Source organism: Polypterus senegalus, chromosome 3, assembly GCF_016835505.1.
Source record: "Polypterus senegalus isolate Bchr_013 chromosome 3, ASM1683550v1, whole genome shotgun sequence".
Lineage (NCBI taxonomy): Eukaryota > Metazoa > Chordata > Cladistia > Polypteriformes > Polypteridae > Polypterus > Polypterus senegalus.
The window spans coordinates 278,921,960-278,946,606 of NC_053156.1; the positions used below are offsets into that span (position 1 = coordinate 278,921,960).

General features: G+C 39.2%; 1 protein-coding gene across 1 annotated transcript in view; it reads left to right on the forward strand.

Moving 5' to 3' along the window:
• Positions 1-24,647, forward strand: part of LOC120526697 (cadherin EGF LAG seven-pass G-type receptor 2-like) — a 125,454-nt gene that overhangs the window by 64,129 nt on the left and 36,678 nt on the right. Inside the window, 7 exon segments of the mRNA XM_039749856.1 lie at positions 9,499-9,614; positions 10,127-10,215; positions 15,517-15,674; positions 19,734-19,897; positions 20,031-20,080; positions 20,082-20,157; positions 23,955-24,121. Coding sequence (XP_039605790.1) covers positions 9,499-9,614; positions 10,127-10,215; positions 15,517-15,674; positions 19,734-19,897; positions 20,031-20,080; positions 20,082-20,157; positions 23,955-24,121 — 820 coding nt within the window.

The window sequence follows — 24,647 nt, forward strand, 5'->3', positions numbered from 1 at the left end:
TGTGTGTGTGTGTGTGTGTGTGTGTGTGTGTGTGTGTGTGTGTGTGTGTGTGTGTGTGTGTAAGAGCTCACAACTAATGAGCACTCAAATGACACTTCAGTACAGACAATGATATCTCAAGGAAAGCATAAAAACTGTTATTTTGTACTGTGCGAACAAAGAGGCTTGTCTGTCTGATGTCTCATGTTTTTTGTGTGACAACAGAACAGGAAAAAGAAAGAAAGGCTTGGAATTTCAGGCTAAACTCACAATACTTTGAAAGCATACATGAAGGCACCAGCTCTGTCAGGCAGTATGTTCGTTGGGTGTCAGAATTTGGAAAGCTTGTGATACTTTTAGAATTCGAAACTGTGCTGAAATGTAATGAGGTAATTGTGTAATCCATTGTCCCTTGTGATTCCTGGTCATGTGATTTGACATCCTCAAGGCAACAACAGTTTTTAAGTTTGTTGTGCTTTCTGACTTTAAGTCATCTAATGTGCTGCCAGTTACAGAGCTAGAGAGTATAACTGTTTTCATTTTTTTTTTTTACCTTTGAAATGCAGGCAGGTTATTAGACTTACTCAGAGACACATAATGAATCCAAGGTAGGCATTGAAATGACATCCTTCGAATTTTTGATATAATACATTAGCCACTTGGTTGCACTTCCTTTGAGAGTATTTCTTACGAACATATAAACCACACAAGCATCTTTTTTTTTCCCCTGTATTTGGGCAGACACCACCTTCCAGGGGAATCCTCTTTGTATGCGAGCTGTAGCATGTCTTCCCCTGTGGAATTTTGCTTTTCTATTCTTTAATAAAAAAAAAAAAGTAATCCAATCCTTTATCAAACACTCCCGCTCGTCAATTTTAATCATAATCTTCAAATGTATGTGTTTGTGCAGTTCACAATGCCTGCAGTGATGATTAGGGCGTGCACCAACTGACAGGGAGGCCACAGTTTAGCACAGATTTTCTTTCATTTTATTAAGCAGCTTGCTTTTAAACACCAGTTGGTTGCTTAATTTGCTCTGCATTGATGTGGTATAGTAACAGAAGATTGGACAACTTCTTTTCTTAAAAAGTTCTGTTTTGGATGGCACATTCAAGACACCAAGTACCTGCATGACAATTATTCCTGTCTTTTGACTCTTTAAGATCACAAGCTTAGATCTAAGAAACACAATCCTCTATATCGGAGACCAAGTCACAGAGTTTTAATAGTATTCAACATTCTTCATGCCTGAAATCCAGGGCTGTGGAGTTGGAGACAATTTTGAGTACCTGGAGTCAGGGTTGGAGTCGGCAAAAATGTATCGACTCCGACTCCTAATAAATTTAAATTGTAATGAAAAAAAAATACAGCAAGTTCAAATGTCCCATTTCACAAACAATAGTTATAATTAAGTACTTCTCTGATGTAAGAATAAAGCCCAGTGCATAGTTGTGTTACTACTAGTGTGAAGTTCAGCTGAGCCATTATACAACCTGACATTAACATGTTGTAATCTGGATTATGGTACATTACAAAAAATGTTTTCATTTTATTTCAGATATAATGTGTTTAACAAGTTCATTTGAGTGTAAACAAGTGTAATGACGTAGGTGTGTGCTGTGGCCTGATGTGTGTTCAATGGGTTCTTATCTTTTGTTTAAACTGGCCAATACGGTAGAGAGTCAGCTTCCTAGCCAGTAGTTCTGTAGTTAAATTATGTGTATGTTGCCTTCCTTTAATCAACATGGAAAATACATTAGCGTATTAAATACAGAGGAGTCGGAGCCGGAGTCAGCTGTACCAGAAACTAAGGAGTCAGAGTCAAAGGATTTATCTACCAACTCCATAGCCCTGCTGAAATCGTTCGTTTTTTTCATTTAGAATTTGTGAGATGTCACTATTTTTTGACTTTTGCCTCTATTTAACCTGATGTTTTGAGATCCCATTATTCTTCAGATTGTGGAGGATATCTTGATCATTTAGTCTGTGATTTTAACTAAAGAATGCAAATCTTGTCAGATGCTAGTATCCTGGACTGTGAACCTCTGTTAAGTGGTAGCATCCTGAAACTTGGTGACCAACTATCAAAATTCTTATGATTTTTTTTATGGTGTTACCCAACATTTTACCACCTTCTAGTCTCATGCTGTGAAAAGACAAAAGAACACGTTAAGCCAGGTCCATATTTGAGGTAATAAATTAGAAGATTTGTGTATAGCCATCTTATTGATTCCACCAGTCTGGTAGCCTTGTGATTTAGTCACAGATGTCCAACTATCCACCTTGCCAAGAAATTGCTTATTGTGTAATATTGTGCATTCACAAGGTAAACATATGGCCTCTATATAAGCAGAAGTTAAATTATAGGTCTTGTCTGTGAGCCCAAGTCACTCGATTTAGCTCTCTGACACAAAAGCAAGCTAAACGCTTTCTAATGGCAGGGTAGGCACTATTGTGCCGCTGCCTTGACAGGCAGTGCTTCTTCAGCTCATAGGAGATAATGACCTGCTTCTTGACAAGACCCTGTGTGAAGTGGGGGGAGGTGTCACTCCCTTCCAGCCCCCAGCCTCCTTTTTCTCTCTTTTTTCTCTATCCTTACTGTTGCCAACACCTCCGGCTGTGTTCTCTTGCCCTGAAGTTCTGGAGTTGATTCATTTTATTGTTTAGTGAGTTCTACTGTGAAAAAAATTAATGTTTCAGGGTTAAAAGGTCTTTTAAAGAAGTTCTTTGACAGACATATTGTAGCAGGAGCATGGTATTTAGGCCCGTATTTGCAGTAGTTAGTTCCTCCCATCCACCAAGCAGCTGTCAATTTTAATTTGGCAAACCACAATCTTTTTTGTATTTACAGTAATAATAAGACTAAGAGTGAGAATAATAAGAAACAAAAATCTTCTTGTATTGCAGCAAAGTCTTTGATCTGCTACTTAAATGTACATTCTAATATGTGTATGTACATTCTTAAACCTGGTTGTTTTATTGCAGAAAAGTGTTCACAAAAGACACATTAACCACTAAGGTTCTTTTTATATTGGTGGGCACGTTAATATTGGAAATGCCTATATAATTAGCTTTGATTTATATGTAAACCCCACATTACTTTTCATTTTAACATTAACTTGTCAGTCATTCTCATCACAGACACTGCCGTAGTGTACCTGATAACCTCAAATACAACACAAGAACCCTTTAATAATTGCCAAGGCTGGCTACCTCATCTTCAATACCTTAGCAAAGGCCAGAAGTCGCTCTGTTCTGGGTAGCTGCATTCCTGCTGGGATGCCTGTATCCTTCAGCACCCAAATTGTTACCCATGAAAGTGCTCCTCAAACTACCTTAACAAAGGCCAGGAGCTACACCAGGGCCCACACTTGTGCTGCAGTGCATATGTGTGGCTCTCTGCTCCCAGATAATTACCTTTGAAATGGCTGCACGAATACTCTAAACAAAGGGCTGGAGAACCTCTAGCCAGAATCCCTATATACTTTAGCTCTGGGAATGCTACTTCTGAAAGAGATAAACAAATAACGCAACACTCAAACAAGCCCTGCTCAAACCTGAAGACATATGACAAGATATGTGACACACCTGAATAACCACAGCAGGACAGATCATCAGTAAAAATGCAGTTTCAATGAGGTGATACTCAAATTTTATTTCAATCAATACATTTATCTGCAGAGATAACAGGCATTGGGCGGCACGGTGGTGCAGTGGTAGTGCTGCTGCCTCGCAGTTAGGAGACCCAGGTTCGCTTCCCGGCTCCTCCCTGCGTGGAGTTTGCATGTTCTCCCTGTGTCTGCGTGGGTTTTCTCCGGGTACTCCGGTTTCCACTCATAGTCCAAAGACATGCAGATTAGGTGCATTGGTGATTCTAAATTGTCCCTACTGTGTGCTTGGTGTGTCGGTATGTGTGTGTGTACCCTGCAGTGGGCTGGCGCCCTGCTTCGGTTTTATTTCCTGCCTGTGTTGGCTGGGATTGGCTCCAGCAGACCCCCGTGACCCAATAGTTAGGATATAACGGGCTGGATCATGGATGGATGGATGGATAACAGGCATCAGATATTAGAAGTCAGAAGTTGAAAAAACATACAACCTGAACAAGAGAGAGATGACTGTGTAAATTTGAGTCTGAGTCCATTCTTCTTAATCCAACTAAAGCATTCTTTAAAAGCCTGCATCATGGTACAGCCTTTCTCTTCTTCTCCTCTGTTGGAGCGCATTTTCATTTTGTATGAGGTGCTGTACTTTTGTTCTCTGACAGCATGGACTTTCATTGTGTCTTCAAATGTACCTACGCCATCTCTAAATTATACTTACAACGTGCTTCACATTTCTCTTATCAAAAAACCACATGTCATTTGCCTTTCTCAAAAACTGTATAGTCTCTGCATCTAGCCAATAGAGGTGCATTCTTTTATCATATGGCTTGATGATAATTTTCAGTTAAAAATCAGATTGACTAAAAATTTCCTCTGGTTTTGCTACCTGTCAAAGAAATTAATTTAAGGTTATTATGAAACATGTTAATAAGATAGTCCTAAGCCCATATTTCTCATCTTCTTTCAAGCATATACGCACTGGTTAGTTTATCTGAAATTAAACATACACTGTATATTCTAAAACTACACACACACACACACATATGTATATATACATAACTACATCTAGAGTGCAACACTCTTTAAAAACTCATTGTTATTCAAGTCAATTTGTTTAACTGAATGTTCAAAGGAACAACTAATCTGTCTCCTTTTCAGTGGTCTCAAAATTGGCCCACAATGTCTTCCAGAAACTTGGCATCTCTTGCTGGCCCTTTTACCTTTGTAGCCCATCCTGTCTGTCTCATTTAGGAAATCAGCTTTTGCAGCTTCTCCCCCCATCTCCTGACAGTACAGTATCATATGAGTCATTGCTGTAGTCCTATGCCTGCATTTTGTTTCTGACAACCTTCTGTTAAACTTACCTATAGTCTTGGTCTCACAGTTTATTCACCTGAAAGCTACATCTTACCTAATATTCCTAAACTAAAAACAGACAAATTAAATGTGATTCTTATTTAACAAACTGAAAAAAAAAATCCCAAATCTCAACAGCTCTGGGAAGGAACAATGCCTAGATAGGGCATCACTCCATTGCAGAGCCAACTCACCCACACAGGCCCAGTTTCAAATCACCAACTATCATAGCCTGAAGATATTTGTAATGTGAAAGGAACCTAAAGAGGACCCAGAAGAAACTATACGTAGACAATAACAAGATATAGAATTTGCACCAATGACTCTGGTAGCAGCACTAACTACAGCGGCACTATGCCACTGTTTGTATTTAATTGTAAAAAATTGGAACAGAGCCCAACAGAGTAATTCCACTTTAAATTGCATTAAATCCTCTTGCAGGTGCTCAGGAATGTTTAGTGAGCGCTGAGCCAAACTTGGCAGATTCCTCTTTATTTACAAGAACTCTAAACTACTAGCATGGAGTGGACATACAATTCCATTATTATAATAGCCTACATTGCACCACCATGTGCCTGTATCACCAACCATCAACAACCTAATCCTGGAAAACGGACAGTTAAGCCAGATCAGCATAAAATGGCTCCCTGTCAGCTCTAGTAATAAGTATAGTGAAAGAAAACAAATGGAAGTAAACCAGAATGTTCGGTATCAGTGAAATGTACACAACACAAAAGATGTATTTTATAAGTTAATTGTCAAATCTAAATCACCCTTTGTGAGTTAGATTGAGTTTGCCCTGCACTGCCAGGCATGGCTCCTTCTTAGTGCTTAATAGCGACAGGGCAGGATCTAATATAGTAATCTGGAATTTAAACAAAGTAACTTTTGAAAATAAAGGAATTGACAATAAATGAGAATATCAAGAGATAGTAGAATATAAGTTTTTACAGTTCATTAAAAAAAAAAAAAAAGCTTAAAGACAAATTCTGGGCAAACATAGACACAGAGACCATTAACTTCGGCCACCACAGAAATATTGTACTCCAAGGGAGAACATACATGGAAGCACAGGTGTTCATTATCTATCTATCTATCTATCTATCTATCTATCTATCTATCTATCTATCTATCTATCTATCTATCTATCTATCTATCTATCTATCTATCTATCTATCTATCTATCTATCTATCTATCTATCTATCTATCTATCTATCTATCTATCTATCTATCTATCTAGAAGCCAGCCAGCCCTAAGATCCCTATTTTACCTGTTTTGCTTCATTTCTTGTAAGCCAGTTGCTTGACCACATTCTTTATGCCTAGAACCTGAAGTTCCGACAGCTTTTGGAAATCCTTGGGTGGATGTTTCAATGAAGTCTCTGCAGTTGTCTTCTACAGAGTAGGTTGCTGTCTCCCATCTTGCTTTTGTGCCCACCTCTACCATGTCTTCATACATCTCCCTCTTTATCTCAAAGGCTTCCTCCATTCCATCCTCACACAGGACAGTGATCTCAGCCATGATCATCATCCTAGAAAGGATAGACCACAAGCCAATATCTGGGCAGAGGGGAGTTGTGTTCATTTTGAGTGGGAACTTCAACTGCAGGTCCTGGTTGGCTCTCAGGTTCCATTCACTTCCTCTCGCTGATGTTCTGTGTACCTTCATCCTGCATGAGAAAGTGGATCAACCATTGTGATATTATGGGGCTGGCACTGTTCATTTCCTTCATGTGTTAGTCCAAGTCCTCTGTGAATTTCTGAAAAACCTGGTCATGGTGCCAATTACAATGACCCTAAGTCAGTGCTGCCTTGCATTTCACATTTCTGTGACTTGGGAAAGTGTCATATGTGGACCTAATGAATTAGCCTTGTCTGGCCTGTGAGATCTTCCACATGTCGACCTACATTTTGATCCCTTTGGACATAGCTTCCCAATTTGTCTAGCACAGGGGTCCTCAGTCACGGTCCTGGAGAGCCGCAGTGGCTGCAGGTTTTTGCTCCAACCCAGTTGCTTAATAAAAAGCACTTATTGCTAAAGTAACACTTCTGCTTCACTTTAGTGATTTTGAGCCCTTATTGCTTAATTTTGTCTTAAACAGCTATTTTAATTGCTCCTTCTTATCAATAACATGCAAATGACAAGATAGAGCAGCATTTCTCCATTTAGCTTATTTACATTTACACCTGTGTGTGTCTGCACTATTGGGTTTAATGAAATACTTGGAAGAAAAATGAAGAGAAAAAAGTGAAGGACTGAGAATTACTTGTCCATTTTAGCCTTCAAATCATTTGCATGATAGAAAGGGAAAGAAAATCTAGGATATGAGAATGACCTGACATAGCAGAGTTAATTTAATTTCATAGCTTGTTAGTGCTTTATTGGCAAGAATTGCTTTCTAATTAAGCAACCAGGTCAGAACAAAAACCTGCAGCCACTGCGGCTCTCCAGGACTGGGATTGAGGACCCCTGGTCTAGCACCCTTGTTAAGGATGACTCACTCCCTTGAAACTGTATCAGTCTTCTTCCCACCTGGTCACTTCAAGACATCCCCAGGTCTTTCGGCTCCTTTTAGTCTTTACACCATATATTTGGCATTATTCCCAAACCATGTCTGGCTCTAGTTCACCTGACTATCTCTTGATGTTTTATTATTAGAAAGAAGACAGAGAAATAAAAAAAAATATTGACAAAAATAAAACTTCTCCTCAGCTTGATGGTAACATTCTTGGTGTTACATGGTGTGCTCAGTTCCCAGCTATGTGCAGTTTGCTCATTCTGTCCTTATGGGATTCCTCCAGTATGCCAAGGCATACTATTTAGATTGACTGGCAACTCTAAATTGGCTTGGTAAAAATGAATGTAAAATATGATAAACTGGCAGACTCTTCTAAGGGTTGATTCTTGCCTTTTCTCTAATGCTGCCTGCTTCTTCTGTTTGAGAACCTGTATTGGACTAAACAGATTCATAAAATAGATAGATGGATAATCAAACAAATGCTAAAAACATTATTAGATGAAAATAAAGCTATTTACCAAGAGGGGCAGTATGTGTTTGCCTTCTATAGGCTTAGAGATAGCATGTCTTGTAGATGCTTTACAGAAAAACATGAAAATGTCCTCATATATTCAAGGGTAACGTTTTCACCAAAATAAAACCTTAATGTTGACCTCTTTATTTATTTCTACTCATTACTTTTTCAAGTATTGAGTTTGAAATTTCATAGGATTCTAACATGCATATAGGTCTAGTAGTCCTTTGATCATCATATTTTTCCTTCTGTATGTATCTTTAGATATCACATATTTAGTATAAAGCACATTGTATTCCCATTCTAGGGCAGTTATTCTTTTATTGGCAACAGGCAACATTTGATGTGAATTCTAAGCATGTACTTCCCCTCTTCCCGGTCAGCCCAAATTACTTAGATTTTTTTCTGTATGCTTTCGTTGATTATTTTTCTAAATTTTCTTTCAGCTTAACATTGATAATATTGCTTGAATGTACCTCCAGATCCTTCATATTCTGGCTCAGTATGTCTATTTTGCTCTGTATATCCACCCTGAGTTTGATCATTAATGACTTCAGCTCGGTAACCTCGTCAGTGCCCTGGTACCATCTTCCCTGCTGTGCCCACTGTGCTCTGACGGTGTTATATAACCATACCGTGTAGAGGTTGTTGAAGTACAGGGGGTGTTTGTAATGGTTGCTGGTGGAGACAAGGCCCCCGTATCCGGTTTCGGTTTACAACTCAAAAGTGACATATCTCCAAAATCAGGCTTATTACTCCAAGAATCACTGGAGGGATTCTTCACTGGGAAATCTGGGCTGATCAGGGCCTTTGTCTCACTCCTCAGCCTCAATCTGCGGCAGGCTATATCATGAGTTTGACTGTCAGCTTGGGGCCACCTTAGACTTAAGATGCATTTTTGAATGTTTATTCACTTTCTTTGGATTCTTTTTCTCCCCTATGATGTCTTCTTTGTGTTGCTCATATTTTTAGGGACAGTTCAGCTTAACTTAGCAAAATTCAGGATATCTTAAATATAGAAAAAAAAAAAAGAAAATAAACACTGCTACTGGCAGAAAACCATCTCAGAGGTCCATCTCACTCAAACTCACGAGACCACGGTATGGATGGAGTAGAATAGCAGGCTTGCTTCTGTATATATCAGAATGTGAAGTGTTTTCCCTTTTATATTCATGTGTTCTTTGACTCTGTAGGAATACAATGCAAGACTATTTAACAGTTTTAGTGAGTTTTACTGCAGCCTTTCAAGGTTTTGCATTAAATTTTAGGATATGGTTAAATAGGAAGTGATTTAAATATCAAAAATCATGAAGGTATCACTGAGGATGTGTTGAAAGGCTGCTCACCCTAACAGAGCTACAGAACATTTTCTTGCCGTGTATGGTTGAGGCTGAAATGGCAGCATGTAGGAATCTCTCTGGTTTGTTTGGAGTGGAAATGTTGGAAGCACGTGGTTTACTCCAACCTCATTAGCCATATTCTAATCAGTACATTAAAGTAAAAAAATATCTTTTTTATTTCCAATAGATTTGCAACAAAAGAGCGAAGTGGCCTGCTGCTGTACAATGGACGCTTCAATGAAAAGCATGACTTCATTGCTTTGGAAATAATCAATGAGCAGGTCCAGTTAACCTTCTCAGCAGGTATGTGTGCAGATTCCCTGTCTTCCACTGCTAAGCTACTATCATTTACTGTCTCCTGTGTGCAAGTATTTTAGTTTTCTTAAAAAAAATAAATTAGAAGTCAAGTAAAATGACACCTTTTATTGGCTAACTGAACAGATTACAATAAGCTAGCATTCAAAGCTCATCTCCAATATGTCTGATTATAGCCTGCCTGAAGGAGGGGTCTGAGCTGCTTCGAAAGTTTGCATATTGTAATCTGTTCAATAAAAGGTGTAATTTTGCTTGACTTCTCATTGCATCCATAATGGCTAATATGGTACAACACTCTACTACTGTGAAAAAGAGAGGAAAACAAATAGCATATACTGTATGTTAATCCAGTGCAAAGGATCATGTGAAAAATTTGCCGCTCAGCCTATTCTCAGGGCTTCCTCTTAGTGATGAGTAGAACAAGTGGTCCTGCTCAGCATGCTGATGAGCCATGCATTCTCATTCAGAATATTACAAACTTGGTTTCTGTCTCATTGCAGGAGAATCAACAACAACTGTGTCTCCATTCATACCTGGAGGCGTCAGTGATGGCCAGTGGCATGTTGTTCAACTGCAATACTATAACAAGGTGAGTGAAATCTGTCAGTGAATATTTATTTTACATTTTGTATTTGTACATTTTTATTGCAGGTAGACCTTATCAGCACTAAGAATTAAAATACTATTTCTGCCTTACTATACAGAATAATTAGCTTAACCAGAATATGTAAAAATTCCGTGTCACTAAAGGTTGTGTACCTCTGAACTCTAAGTAGTGTGGTAGAGACACTGTAGTTGGCTAGCTCTCTGACAAGAAGGTTATATTTGTAGTGCAGCTTCTGAAGTTAAATGGCAAAGCTCGCGAGTGTTAGAATGTAGCATATAGAGTTACCACCATCCAGTCATATGTTGGCTAGACTTGTTCCCTAAGACTGCATAGTTCACATATAGTGAGGTACACAAGGGTAAAAAACTCTGAATTACACTTCAGAGATAAAGCCAGATGTGAGATGGGTAAAAATAGGATAGACTGTTGGGCAGTTAAAGGAATACTCTAACCCAAAATGATATTATTATATGTTCCTTACCCTGTGTAGTTTGTACTGTTCACTGAGAAAAAAAAAATGAATCTTATGTTTTCGTGCAGAATGGAAAGTTTATGATATAACAAAACCCAATGGTGACCAATGCAGTACAGTGGCAAATAATGGCAAATATGTGCATGGGAAAAAAAATAAAATTTCACGTTGCTCATGTTGCATATGTCACATATCAGTTATCCATGTGTATGCTCAAAATGTGCAAAACGCATCCATTTTTTGGCTAAAATATTGTTCAATGCATGTTTCTGGAAAATCAGAGAAACGTCATGAACAAGAAACACATTCCCATAATGCTACACTTTTGAGTTGAAGACAGGACTTTTGACTAATGAATGAGGGCGAGAGGCAATTCACAACTTTGACTTGCTGTGGACCAAAGAGGAGAACTGAAGAAGCTTAAGCCTCTGTTTTCTTTTGCACATTTTCGGATTGATAATAAAATGTTCTGTACCTGGAGTAAGTTTATGACCCCCAAACAGTATATTTTTAAAATGTATTGGTTGAAGGTATAATTGTTTTGGGCGCTGTACTCGGAAGTCTCACTATTTTATGTTTTGTAGTACATTCTTTTTTAATCATGGTTCCAGAGAGTGACAAAGAGTTGGACAAGCTATAATAATTTCACTGTATTCTGTAATTATGATAATAACACAAACTAACTCAGAACTTGGGGTGGTATGGAAAAAGCAAATAAAAACGGAAAGCAATGATAAGTAAATGATAGAAAATGATCTTTGACCTGAAAACACCATAACATCCCATTGTTTGATGTTACATCTAATAAATTTTATTGTTTTTTCAAAGTAAACAGTTACTTAGATTTTCATACTTGCAACATATTTCAAGAAAAGTTTGCATAGTAAAGAATTCACAACTTTGTAACGTTACCGTTCCTTCTCATAACATTAAAAAAAAAATAATGTTTAGGTAGTTAAAGACACCAATGTGTTGAGTGTATCCGGTGTAATTTTATCTCATTCTACTTGAAAATAATTCTTTAGGAGTGTAACAGGATGGGGACTTCGCTGACGCATATTGCTTTTCAAAATGCGTCACACACTGTCAATTGGGGACAAGTCAGGATTGCAGGCAGGCCAGTCAGTCTTTTCTTATGTTGTCATTTGTAATATGTGCAGAATGTGGTTTTGCATTGTCTTGCTGAAATATGCACAGGCATCCATGGAAGTCGTCTTGAAGGCAGCATATGTTGCTCCAAAATCTGTATGTAGTTTTTGGCATTAATGGTGCCTTCAGAAGAGTACAAGTTGCCCTTGCCCAGGGCTCTGACACAGCCCTATATGACAATCACAGACGTTGTCTTCTGGACTTGTAGCTAGTAACAGTTGATGGTCCTTTTCCTGTATGGTCTGGATGACAAAACATGCATTTCTTCCAAAAAAGACCTGAAATATTGATTCGTCTAACCACAATATATGTTTCCACAGTGTGAAGGTCAATCCCAGATGCCTACAAAGCCAGAGAAATCAACAGCACTTTTGGGCACTGTTAACATATGCCTTTCATTTTGCACTGTGCAATTGCCCTTCAACCCATGTAGTTATATCACTTATTGATAAATGATATTTCCTGACACAGTGCGATCTCAGGAATCAGAGAGTGGGGGCAGTCAGCTTAGTCTTGAGCCCTTGCCCTTTACACACCGAAATTTCTTGATTCCTATAAACTACTATGCACTGTTGAGGGTGAAATACCGTTTTTGAATGATTTTCTCATGTATTTGTGGGAAAATCACTGATCCTTGGCCCATCTTTACTTCTAAAGGTCTAGACCGTTGCAGGATGCAGCTTTTATATCAAAGCATGATTACAATCATCTGTTGAACATCATCTGTTTCTATTCACACCATCATTTTCTTTTTTTAACTCATTATTGGCCCTAAATTGCCCCATCCCAACTTTGTGCTTTTAAGCCCTCCATGGCAGAAATGAATGTGTTTACAAAAAAATGAAGTTTACCCGAATAAACATTAAATATCAAATCTTTACACTGTTTGTGATGGATTACACGTGAAAGTGAATGTTGAAATGATTGCTTTCTGTTTTTATTTTAATTTTCCATTTCATTACAACTTTTTCCAAGCTGGGGTTGTACTGTTAATAAAGCTACATTATTACTCTTAAATTTATACTTTCCCAAGGCTGGATAATTTAAAAAAGACATTATTGAATTGGACACTGCAGGTGAGGAATTAAAATTCCACTTTGTGACACATTATGCCGGTAGGCTTCTAGCCAGTGGAAAAATTTAAGGCCTTACTGACTTCTTAGAATTGAGCTGCAAGGTATATTAAGTTAGAATTTAATCTTGGTTGATGTTAGCTGTGTGCTCTCTGCTCTGTGAGCCAGTATTGAAATCTCTCAACAAAAGCAGGTTTTAACTGTGGTATCTTTATTTCCAGTCACCCATGTTTTGCAGTTCCCTAATCAAGGACAAGGGTTACAGTACATAACTGGAAAGTGGGCAGTGTTAAGGGCCCAAATATTTGCTTTCTCACAGCTCCTTCACATCACTGGAACCTGTAAGCACAGTTGCCTTACAATGTGTCATAGTATTGTCACTTTTTTATTTATCTAATAAATTTATCTATGAGATATTATTTATCTATTGTCTCTTTATGACCTGTCGCACATATTTTACAGTTCCCTCATCCAGACCAAAGGTTAATGTACTCTGCCAGTAAAACGGGAGCCAAATATTTGCTTTAATGCTCCTACTTCACTTCAGCATAGCCTGTAGGCAGATGGTTGCCTTAAAGGAATTTGTCACTTCTGAAAGAGCCAGTTTTCAAAGTTGCCATTCTTGCTATTACAACTGTTTCATTTTTAATTAGTGCTCAAAAGCAATCCAGACTAGTGATTTCCAGCTAGAACTTCATTAATTATGAAGCAGAACGTGACCTGCGCACACATGTGTACATCTGCATAACTTTGTTCCTCTGGGGTTATTACAAAATATTAATTCATGACAGCAGTGGCCAGATAAAAATCCTTCGTTTTCTAACTAATTATTGTCGACTTTATAACAAGAGAGCTAAATGCCTGTGAGTAAGCAGCAATTCAGAAAACAGAGAATCCCATCTTTTTTGGCAGTGGAGTGATGGAGAGATTTCTGTCTGTCTGAAGAAAGTGAAAGCATTTCAGCAGAAGCTGGCCTGAGGCAGATGATAGCATCACTACTGGAGGAATGCTGTGGCAGTCTGTGTGACAGCAACACTGATTGATTGGTAGTTAGATATGAGAAAGGCACTGATAGATAGATAGATAGATAGATAGATAGATAGATAGATAGATAGATAGATAGATAGATAGATTTTCCCATTGATAGGTGGGAATGATAATTGATAACTGGGCCCCTGGGCTGCTACCTGATGTATTTATTTTCCCTGATTGTGTTTTATGATTTCCTCCTTATAATATTTTATTCTGTGCTTGCATTATTATGTGATAAAAAGCACCCTTTTGGTCTTTCCTGGTTTTCTGGTCCTTATTTTCAATTCACGTACAGCTAAGAACACTCCAGGCCACATACATTAATATGATAAATGGTGGTGTACTGTTTAAGGGTGCTGATGTAAGTAAGGTATATCTGAACAATTCTGCAGAACTAGCTCATCTAACAGTCTGATGGCTCATCCACTTTCTGAAAAGGAAACTAAAGCCCAGACATTTTGGGGATCTTTAAACCTTTGTGGGTGGGAATTGAGTAAGAAGACAGTCCAGTTATGTGAGTCATACTGACCACTGAAAACAAAGCCTGTATTAGAAAGGGGACTGTCTCACAATGTGAACTATCTAGGAACTGTCTGAGGAAAGTAACACCTCGTCTGTTTGAAGTCTCATTTTCTCAGATGGAGCTTATTTGAGAAAAAAATCACTTTGAGGAAGTTGAGTGTGGTATCCCCTATGACACATCTGCTACAATCCATTGCCAATATGTGCCTTGAATGATTTATATTACTTATGGCTACCTTTTATCATGGCTAGATGTACCTAGTATGCTGAAAAGTAGTGCTATCAAGCCAACAGATTGTTTCTTCTTTGCCCCTCTATGATTGTAACGAATCTAACTTGGCTGGGCTGTGAACTGTCTGGCCGTGGGGCTTTGACAGCCAAGGTCTTTTCATAGTGAGTGATGTGCCCCACAAAGTCGTTTCCTCTCTTCGGATGAGAGCCTCAGAAAGTCAGCACAGTTCCAAGCTGGGACCCTGGCATAGCTCAAAAGAGCTGATTTCTGGAGGTCCTTGTTGCCATGGAGCTCTGGCAGTAAATAATGGCCAGTTTTCTTTCTTGTCTCACTGGCTGTCAGTCTGCCTTTATTAAAATACTCTCCTGTTTGCCAACTCAGTCCTTCTAAATATGCTTGCTTTCTTTTGCCGACTTGAATTTAATCCTGAGCAAATATGTAATCTTCAGTCAGCACTGTCACAATTAGCATTTTGTAAGCAGGCCAGCATCTGTATGTCTGTTAGAGCTGGATGTGGTCCTTCATTTTGAATGACAAGGATGGACTGTCTACTAACTCTTTGTTCACTTGCTCAGTTGTGGAAAGCAGAAAAGCTCTCTGTCTGGCATGCTGTGTGAGACGCACTGCAGCATTGCACTCTGGAAGTCACAGCTTAACAAGATGCAGTCTTTTAGATCATCTGTCACCTGTTACTACCCTTTGAGTTTACAGTGGGTCAATGTGTTTACCTGTTCATCATTTTTACCATTTTCAAGTTAATGGATCATAGTATTTTCCTTTTTTCTTCTTTTTGTGTCTAATAGCCAATCATTGGGAAGTCTGGCATCCCCCAAGGTCCCTCTGATCAGAAGGTTGCTGTGGTGACAGTGGATGACTGTGACACATCTGTGGCACTCCGATTTGGCCACATCCTTGGGAATTACACCTGTTCTGCCCAGGGGATGCAGTCTGGATCAAAGAAGTAAGCTTGTCCCTACTGTCCATCATTCTTGAGCTGGGCTTTCTTTGTGATTTAATGGGTGCTACACTTAACATGTTTAGTATTTTCTCCCTAGTTCCCCTGCATTGCCTTCAGAAAAATACTCTTAAAGAGTAACCAATTCAGGAATAACCTCTGTGGTGTATGGGTAAAGCACTGAAGTTTAAACGACAAGGCTGTGTGTTTAGTCATTGTCTTTGTGTCACTTTGTGACCCTGAACAAGTCACTTAACTTGCCTGTGTTCCAGCTGTAAAAAAAAAATATATATTAAAAGTATATTTTGAACTTGTAAATTCCCAAATATTAAACAATTTACATTTTTTGTAATCAGTTTTTTGAAATATAAAACAAACATTTAAAGGGTATTAAATACCATTATGACAGAATTTACAATAAAATCCCATGCTCAGTGACCACTCTCCACCCTTCCACCCCACTATCCTATTACCCCATAACACAACACAACACAAAACAACTCAACCCAACCCTACTATAAAAATGAATAGCAGCAACAAAAGAATAAAGCAACCCATGAGGACCAGCAAGTGAGGGAACAGCACAGCATTGACCCCATTAAAGAGAAGAAGAACTAAAGATTACAGTTACGGCCAGGACCTGGGTACATCCATGTTCGTACCTGATGTACCATATCTGTCTATTTATCAATATAAGAACCACCAGATACCCCATTGATCCTCACCGCTGACAACTCCAAAAGGATCAGATTAAGAAAGGAAGACTTTGAGACACAAAGGAAAAAGAATCAATAGATTTTCAGCAAGAGCAGTTTTGCCAGCAGTTGCCCGTAACGTAATTAGCCTCTGCTAGATAATACATTAATGAAGTGAGGAAACGTCTAGAAGTAGGAATGTGTGGGGAAGCAAGAGATGGTCTAGGTTGGCCCCGTGCTACCTTTTGTGTTCCTGTGAGCCTCTTGAACTGATTGTCGATAGTCATAACTGAGATGAGGCAGGCAAATGAGGACACACACATGCAGCAAGGGGTAGGTGCAAAAGTTAGTGGTGCTTTTATTAAAATCAAAAGAAACCAGTGTTCAAAACAGTGCAGTGCAATTATTCTCCCCATAAATAAATAATCACTAAATGATTTAATGAAAGTCCAAGTGAAAATTGTGGAGGTTAAAATCATTTTAAATAAATAATCCCATAAAAGCAACGATAAAATCCCTTATGATCCCCAATGCTTCCTTCTTAAATCTGTCTCACCAACAGCTGCAGTCAACCACTGTATCCTGGCTGAGGACTCAATTTGCCCGGGCTGTCTGCAACCATGGGGCACTGAGCCAAGCCGCACATGTCTTCTGCCACCTGTCCCTCTGCATCTGTGGGACACACCACTTCTCAGGCCGCTTGTACTCCCTGGCGATCACTCATCAGGAGCGCCCCTTCTTCATCCCTAGGCTCTTTGTCCTGAGGTTCCGCTTCTGACCACCTCTCACCCAACTATGGATAAACCTAGTATGTCACATCTTTCAAGTTTTTGGCCAATTGAGAAAATTATGTCATCCCTATAATTAATGGTCACTAGATTTCATTTTTCCTGTGCTTTACATGCACAATATTTTTTTCACGAATCAACAACACCTGCCATTTAAATCTTGCAGTCGCAGCATTTAAATCACGTGATTGTAATCTGACGTTTTCATTGGTAGGAGGTCTTTCCTCATTTGTCAGTGGAGTTGCTAGGTTTTTATCTTGTAGTATGTAAAATACTGTGTACAGACTAGCTTCTTCCGTCGTGCTATGACTGGAATGAAGGCATATTTGGCTATCACAACTACCTTTTAACTTCAGGAAATACTTAGTAACCCCAAAAACTAAAAAAAATTAGTCAAACTACATTTTGAAAAAATAAAATGGCAGTTACTAAGTTTTTCCATTGCACGTGAGACATGCCTCTGCTTCAGTAAATGTTCTCCCTCTATCTCTCTCTCTCTCTCTCCTGTCTCTTTCTGTTCTTTCACTCTGTTCTTCTTTTTAACCTCTGTCATTCCTTTCATTTTTTTTCTGTTTTGTCTGCCCTGTCTGCCATACAGGCTCTTTATATTGGCTTGACTGGGCATAGGTGTAAACCTTCACCCACTCTGAGGTGTGATGTGGCACCTGAATGATCCACTTGCTTTTGCACATGTGTGCATGATTGGCCAAGCTACTGCCGTCAACCCCAGATTGTCACCGTCTTACACCCACCCGCGCCCATTCGGAGCCTGCACTTTTAGAGGCGTGATTATTTATTTAAAATCTGCCTAACGCCACAGACCACTTATCACTGATGCCAATTGATGTTATGGAAGTGACAAAATCAGACACCCCAGACCAAAAAATAAATATAGGACAGTCCCAAAGCGTATGTATGTATGTACCCGGGGTGTTCAGGCTGCAAAAGTTACAATTTGAATCATGTGACAATCCCCAAGCATATCATTTATGGAGGGTAACAAATATTTGTTTAGCAGACACTTTTATCCAAAGCGACTTACAAAAGAGGTTAACCATTATTCTGTTTGGGAATAAATGTTACAGGATAATGCTACAAAATTGATCATCACAAGTGAAGAGCTCAGAACAAAACATAAGCGAATTACAATTTCTAGATTACAAAAAACAAACAAGTAATATCAGTTAGAAAGAATTTCATCAGACAAGAGAGTCTTCAAATGCTTCTTAAACACATTGAGTAAGGTTCAGCTTGCTCCACCAGCTAGAAACTACGCATGAAAAATGTCTGGATTAACATTTGATACCATACAGAGGTGACATCACCAGAAACCCTTCATTAGCAGACCTGAGTGGTCAAGAAGGAGCATAACATCTCACAAGTGTCTCCACATATAGAGGTGCTGACCTGTTGACTATTCTATAGGCAAGCATCAAGGATTTGAACTTAATACATACAGCAACAGGGAGCCAATGTAATGATCTGAAAAGAGGAGTGACATGTGCCTGCTTCAGTTGGTTGAAAACCAGATGTTCAGCTACATTTTGAATCATCAGTAGCAGCTTGGTGACACATGCTGGTACTCCTGCCAACAGAGAGTTGTTGCATTCTATGTCAGGTATTGTCTGATTTGCAGATGTTCTATAGAGTGTATCTGCAAGACTGAGAGACAGTTGAAACATAGTCAGTGAAAGACAGCTAGTCATAGAGGTGTTTGTGATAATGAGCTGAACTGAACAGAGGTGCTGAATATACAGACAAACTGAGAAAATAAAGAAGGTCCATCTTTGCCAGGTTGAGCTGGAGAGGCATGACAGGTACAACTGAGTATTATCATCATAACACTAATAAGAGAAACCATCCCCGTGCTTGTCAGGTGCACCCTAGATATCTTCCCCTCGCTAGGACAAATGGTAGGATCTGCCCAAAAGGTAGAGCTCAAGCCACCTGAAGGAAGTCTCAGTGTCAAGGTCATAGAGGGTGGCGAGGTGGATCTGGTGGATGACCATGTCAAAAGCAGAGGAAAGATCTAGCAGGATGAGGACAGATAATATGTTGGTAGCTCTAGCCAGCTGTAACCTGTCAACAATTGTAAGCAGAGCTATCACTATAGAATGGCCCCTCTAGAAGCTTGATTGGTTAGGAGAAAGTCTGTTCTTAGCATTTGTGGTAGTAATAGTAATAATAAAAAAAAGACATAAATTAAGAGGAACCTTCAGCAATATGTCTCATTTCCATAATACAGTCAGTCTTTAACATTTTTAGCCCATATGGTTCCATTCATTTTTAAAGACACATTGCATTATAATGGACTTCTAGAAGCTTCTGTCCTGAAAAGAAAAAGAAATAGTGTAATGAAAAAAATAATTTAGCAGAAGATGTGCACAGAGATCTTGTCTGTATGCTTGATGTTAAATCTTTCATCTCTTTAATGCGTTCCGTGACCTAGTTCCAAAATGAGCTCATGTCAGAATAAAGCACAAGACACAATAAGTAATTTTAGGAGTGAGATAAAGGAAGGCTAGTAGACTGCAAATCAAGAGAACAGTATTTTTATAGGCATTTTAAATGTTCCCTTACAGGTCCCTAGACCTCACAGGTCCACTTCTCCTTGGTGGTGTCCCCAACTTGCCAGAGGACTTTCCAATTCAGACCCATGAGTTTGTCGGCTGCATGAAGAATCTCTATATTGACAACAAACAGATTGACTTGGCTGATTTCATTGCAAACAACGGCACACTGCCAGGTATGTCTGCAGTGAACCAAGGACTGTAACATAATTTTCTTTGTTCGATGTAGTGCATGCCGACTTGCTTCAAAAACTAGGAGAGGTACCAACGGATTCGGCCTAAACTCATTCCATCACTTTTCTTTCCCAGGATGCTCAGCAAAACGTCACTTTTGCAGCACTAACACATGTAAAAATGGAGGTACCTTGTGTCAACAAGTGGGACACTTTCAGCTGTGAGTGCCCACTGGGATATGGAGGAAAGAACTGCGAACAGGGTGAGTGTTTTGGACTGTGTTCGGCTGAAAGGATCTTTTTTTGACTTCTTTAAGAGAAGAACCCCCAGGAGCCATGATGTAATAAATTTTAAGATCAACCCTCTCAAGTGACACTCCTGTTCAGTTGTAAGCATATCATACACTGAAGATCATCTGTCCTGGAGCCTGGCTAGGCCGAGTATGTCTATAGCATTCCCCGTTATGAACTGCATTCATGTGTGCCCAGCAGCCTTTGTCTGGCATTGCTGTGTTCTCATCTTTATCTTAACCTATATGTATTTGAAAGAGAAAAAAGGGAGTGAACATTTAATGTATCAGGCACCAGTGGCCATTAGCTAAAAAGGGGGCTCGAGGGAATCGTGGTTGCTGAGCAGAGCAGTACACATTTTAGGTTCCAACTTGTTAGTTGCTTGGGCAATTAGTGTGAGTTTCTGGAAAGCTTCTTGGTTAATCTAAATGAAAAAGCGACCTGCTGGACCAAAAGCAAAAGGATTGTTGGGAATCCTGCTGATTTCTTGGACCACTGAAGAGAGCAATGTTAGGAAGCCTGCTGGGTTTAGTCTGCTGAGACAGAGGAGCAGAGCTGGTTTAAAATCTGCTGTTTGACTGAGCTGAAAGAGAGGGTTGCTGGGAATCCTGTAGATCTGAAAGGCACAGAGGGGCTGGCTTTATTTTCTTCTACCTTCCTTGCTCCCAGTGTCTTAACACAGAGCTTTAGGATTCCCCCAGTGAATTGATTTGCTCCAGCAGTGCAAATAGTTTAGGAAAAAACAACCTGGCTATGGCTGTCCATGGAGGCTGCCCCCTGTGGGAACCTCACAGCCTGTTTACGGCCCTGAGAAGGAAGTGAGCAGTGTTAAAAGCCTTTTCTGAAAGCCGCCAATCTCTTTCTTGCCTCAAACCTCGACACACACACACAGTTCTGTCTTCACAGAGCCACTGTGAGCAGAATTATGGATATTTGTTTTTTTTTGTTAACACTTAGTTTAGCAGCTGAGTAAAGGCTTTGGCCTTGGAAGGTGAGAATTGTCACATATCATCTAAGTGGATACCCTCTGCAGACTTTTGTATCATTTCATCAGTAGACCTTTAGCATCATTTCCAGTTTGCCCTGAATTTTAAACATCCTTGTAGCTGAAGATGTGCAGAAATAATAATAATACATTTTATGTATAAAGGAGGGCCAGAGGAAACCAAACTGGTAGATGCACTGATATGTACACCTAATTGTGTGATGTGAGTTGGTTTTGGGTTGGGGCTTAATAAGAAATGCTTATGCTTTGTAGGCCTGTGGTCTGCAAGTCCATCTTTTCATGAAAAGTGAAGATACAAAGATTTTCAAAACTACTGTGTACTCTTAAGACTGATTTTGTTCTGGAAGACATAAGTGACTTGAGTTCTGGATTGAGCAGGGCTCAAAAGGGGAAGCAGTCCACTTTATACAGTATAGTGACCACCATGCCATGATATTGGAGGTAGTCTGTAGCTATTCTGAAATCCAGAGTAAATGCCAAGGAGATTCAATATAAAATTTTTTTTGTAATAAATTAAGAATGCAATGATTGAATTAACAAATGGAGCAGAAACAATTGTAAAATAAACAAAGAAACACAACAAACCCTTTGCGCCTCCCAAAACTATGATGGTCAATCTATCCTATGAGGTAGCAGGTCCACATCTCAACTATGTACTCACTGTCTCACCTCCTGTAGCTTTTCCACCAAACCTACTCTTGTCACTAAGCCTTTGTCTAGAAGGTGCTTTTAAGATCATGTCCAGCGTAACCTGGTAAACCATTTCTGAGGTCAAAAGGGTCAGGATTGCTCTTCTGAAATTCTCTGGAGGCCATCCTTTTACGACTCAATTTCAAATGATTTTTCTATATTGTTCTTCTAGGAGTGCAGTTTCATAGCATGTGCACGAATCTACAAGTCTAATGCATCAACTGTAAATTACTAAACCATAAAGCATTTACAGACATGAACATATGGACTATGATAAGCATTTAGTGATTAGAGTACATTCGACAGTAGTTTAAACAAATACGATGAGATTACATTCATTTATTTTATAGTTGAAATGAGATCAGTTGACTTTGGTGTTTAGAAAAATGAGAATTCCAGCCAAAAGATACTCAGAGAAAATAAATCAGCGTGGTCAGCTATAGCAGACAAAGACACAACTCTGATGGTCTAGGCCAACTGATTTCTCATCCCTTTCTTGGCATTCCACATTTTCATAAGTACCTGCTTGGCTGTTTGAAAAAACTCGGACCCTTTGGGTTCAGTGCTCCTAAAATCACTTGGGAGATAATATACTCTGTCAAGGTGTTCATGTAGTCCAGAGCCCCAGCTCTAATTTAAAATGCCAGATTACCAGCAGGAGGCTTATGTCCAATAACATCTAGGAGATGCCAGGTTAACATAACAGGCCTTCCTGTTGCCATCCATCAATTGTCTCATTGCTTAATGGTCTCCAGTGCCATTCCTTTGTCTTTGTCTCTGCTTTTGGGAGCACACTTTGAGACTATATTCACACTGCTCCGTTTTCATTTAAAAACTGGTAAAAGATCTCTGCTCACACTAGCATTGTCATCTAATTTATGAAAGTATCGATGTTCACACTAAAACAACCAAAAACGCATATGACAGAGACATCCGCATACTCTGGGCATGTGCGCATCATTAAAAAAAATCTGTGAAGGGATGGTAACGCCACCAGCCATGGTATTAATTGCAAAACCAGCAAATTATTTGCTTTCTGTGAATGTTTGCAGCATTCACACTGTACAAAATGTAATTTAAATGCACACAGATTACACCATGGAAAGCAACACCTTTATGCCTGCTATGTTGAAATGTGTTTTTTCTTCCGTGAAGGGTGACCCAATCAGGGAATGAGACATTGTGACATAACATAGCATTTTCTATGTTTTTGTAATCCTGAGCTGTGTTGCAGGGTACTGGAGCCTATCCTAGCAAGCACAGGCCTCATGGCAGGAACAATACTCGGACAGGGAGCCAGTCTGTCACAGGGAGGAGACATCGTAATGAGCAAAATCAAATTAGGGGAAGGAGTGTGTAATAAGCATGAACAAATCAGAGCAAAATTAGAGTCAGTGTTTTCGAAAGACATAGTTTTTGCCCATCCACAGCACAATGCTGAGTCTCTATTTTCAGAAGCATACGACTCTGGAAAGAGTTTTCAAAAGTATCCATTTTCTTGGGTGGAAAATACCAGGGTAATGGGGACAAAAGGCTAATGTGAGTATTTTTAAATGAAAATGTAGTAGTCTGGACGGTTTTTATGTATGCTTTATTGACTCTGGCCATCATCTCGTTTTGTTGGAACAACAGTATATGTCATTCAGGTCATACTTCAGATTATTGTCAGGACTTTATAGGAACATGTACCTTTTCTCTCTGATTTCTGTCATCTGCCATTCCAGCACCTTGCTATACATTTTATGCACATTAATGTCTGGCATTCTTAGATGTGATGACCAAAGGATAAACAAGAATCTGTGCCATACCGGGCACTGCAAAAGTGCTGGGTTGTAAAAGGTTAAATACAGTTTGGTCTCTGTTGTGACTGCATATTTGTAACTATGTATTAAAATGTATAGAAATTCCCCTTTTCAGTATGCATGCTTCTTAACTGCCTTGTTAGTGTTATGTTCCTATACTGTCTGAGAACTGCCCTGTCAGCTCACTTACTTACTAAATATTTCACTTAGCACTCTGCACTGCAGCACCAACAAGTCGATTTGCTCACTTTTCTCTGTTTTGATTTTGCAGTGATGGCTAGCCCACAGCACTTTCAGGGCAACAGCCTGGTGACCTGGTCCAATCTTGCGTCAACCATCACTTTGCCTTGGTACATTGGAATTATGTTCCGCACCCGCCAGGCCAATGGGATTCTCCTTAGGGCCGTTGCTGAGCAACAGTCTACCATCAGTCTGCAGGTACTGCATAACATATTCTCAACTCTTCATTTGTGCTGCCAGTGACATCTAGTGGAGGCTTAATGTATGACCTGTCATGTTTGGCTTGCAGTGACTTCAGTGGGCTTCATCTGCTGTGGGAATTAACATTTGTGATGAGACAGATTACCACTTCCTACATTTTGGGCATCGGGCTTGTGGTTAATACGTTACTTGAGACATATAAGATCACATTTGTCTTTTTTTGTGAACATAAAAAAATCAAAGGAGATGCACCAAGTAAGAGTGGCATAAAATTCTCCAGTGGCAAACTGGCAGCCCCACAAGCCTGTTCTATTTTCAAATACAGTGAATTAGGAAATTATTTAGACCCCTTCACTTTTTGCACTCTTTATTGCATTGTAGGTTTTATTTGAAATAGATAAATTTGCCATTTTTACCCATCAATCTTTCACAAAGTGAGAGTGAAAACATTTTTTCAGAAAGGTTTTTAAATTTATTAAAAATCAAAAACTGAAATCTCTTATTTATAAGCATTTAGATCCTT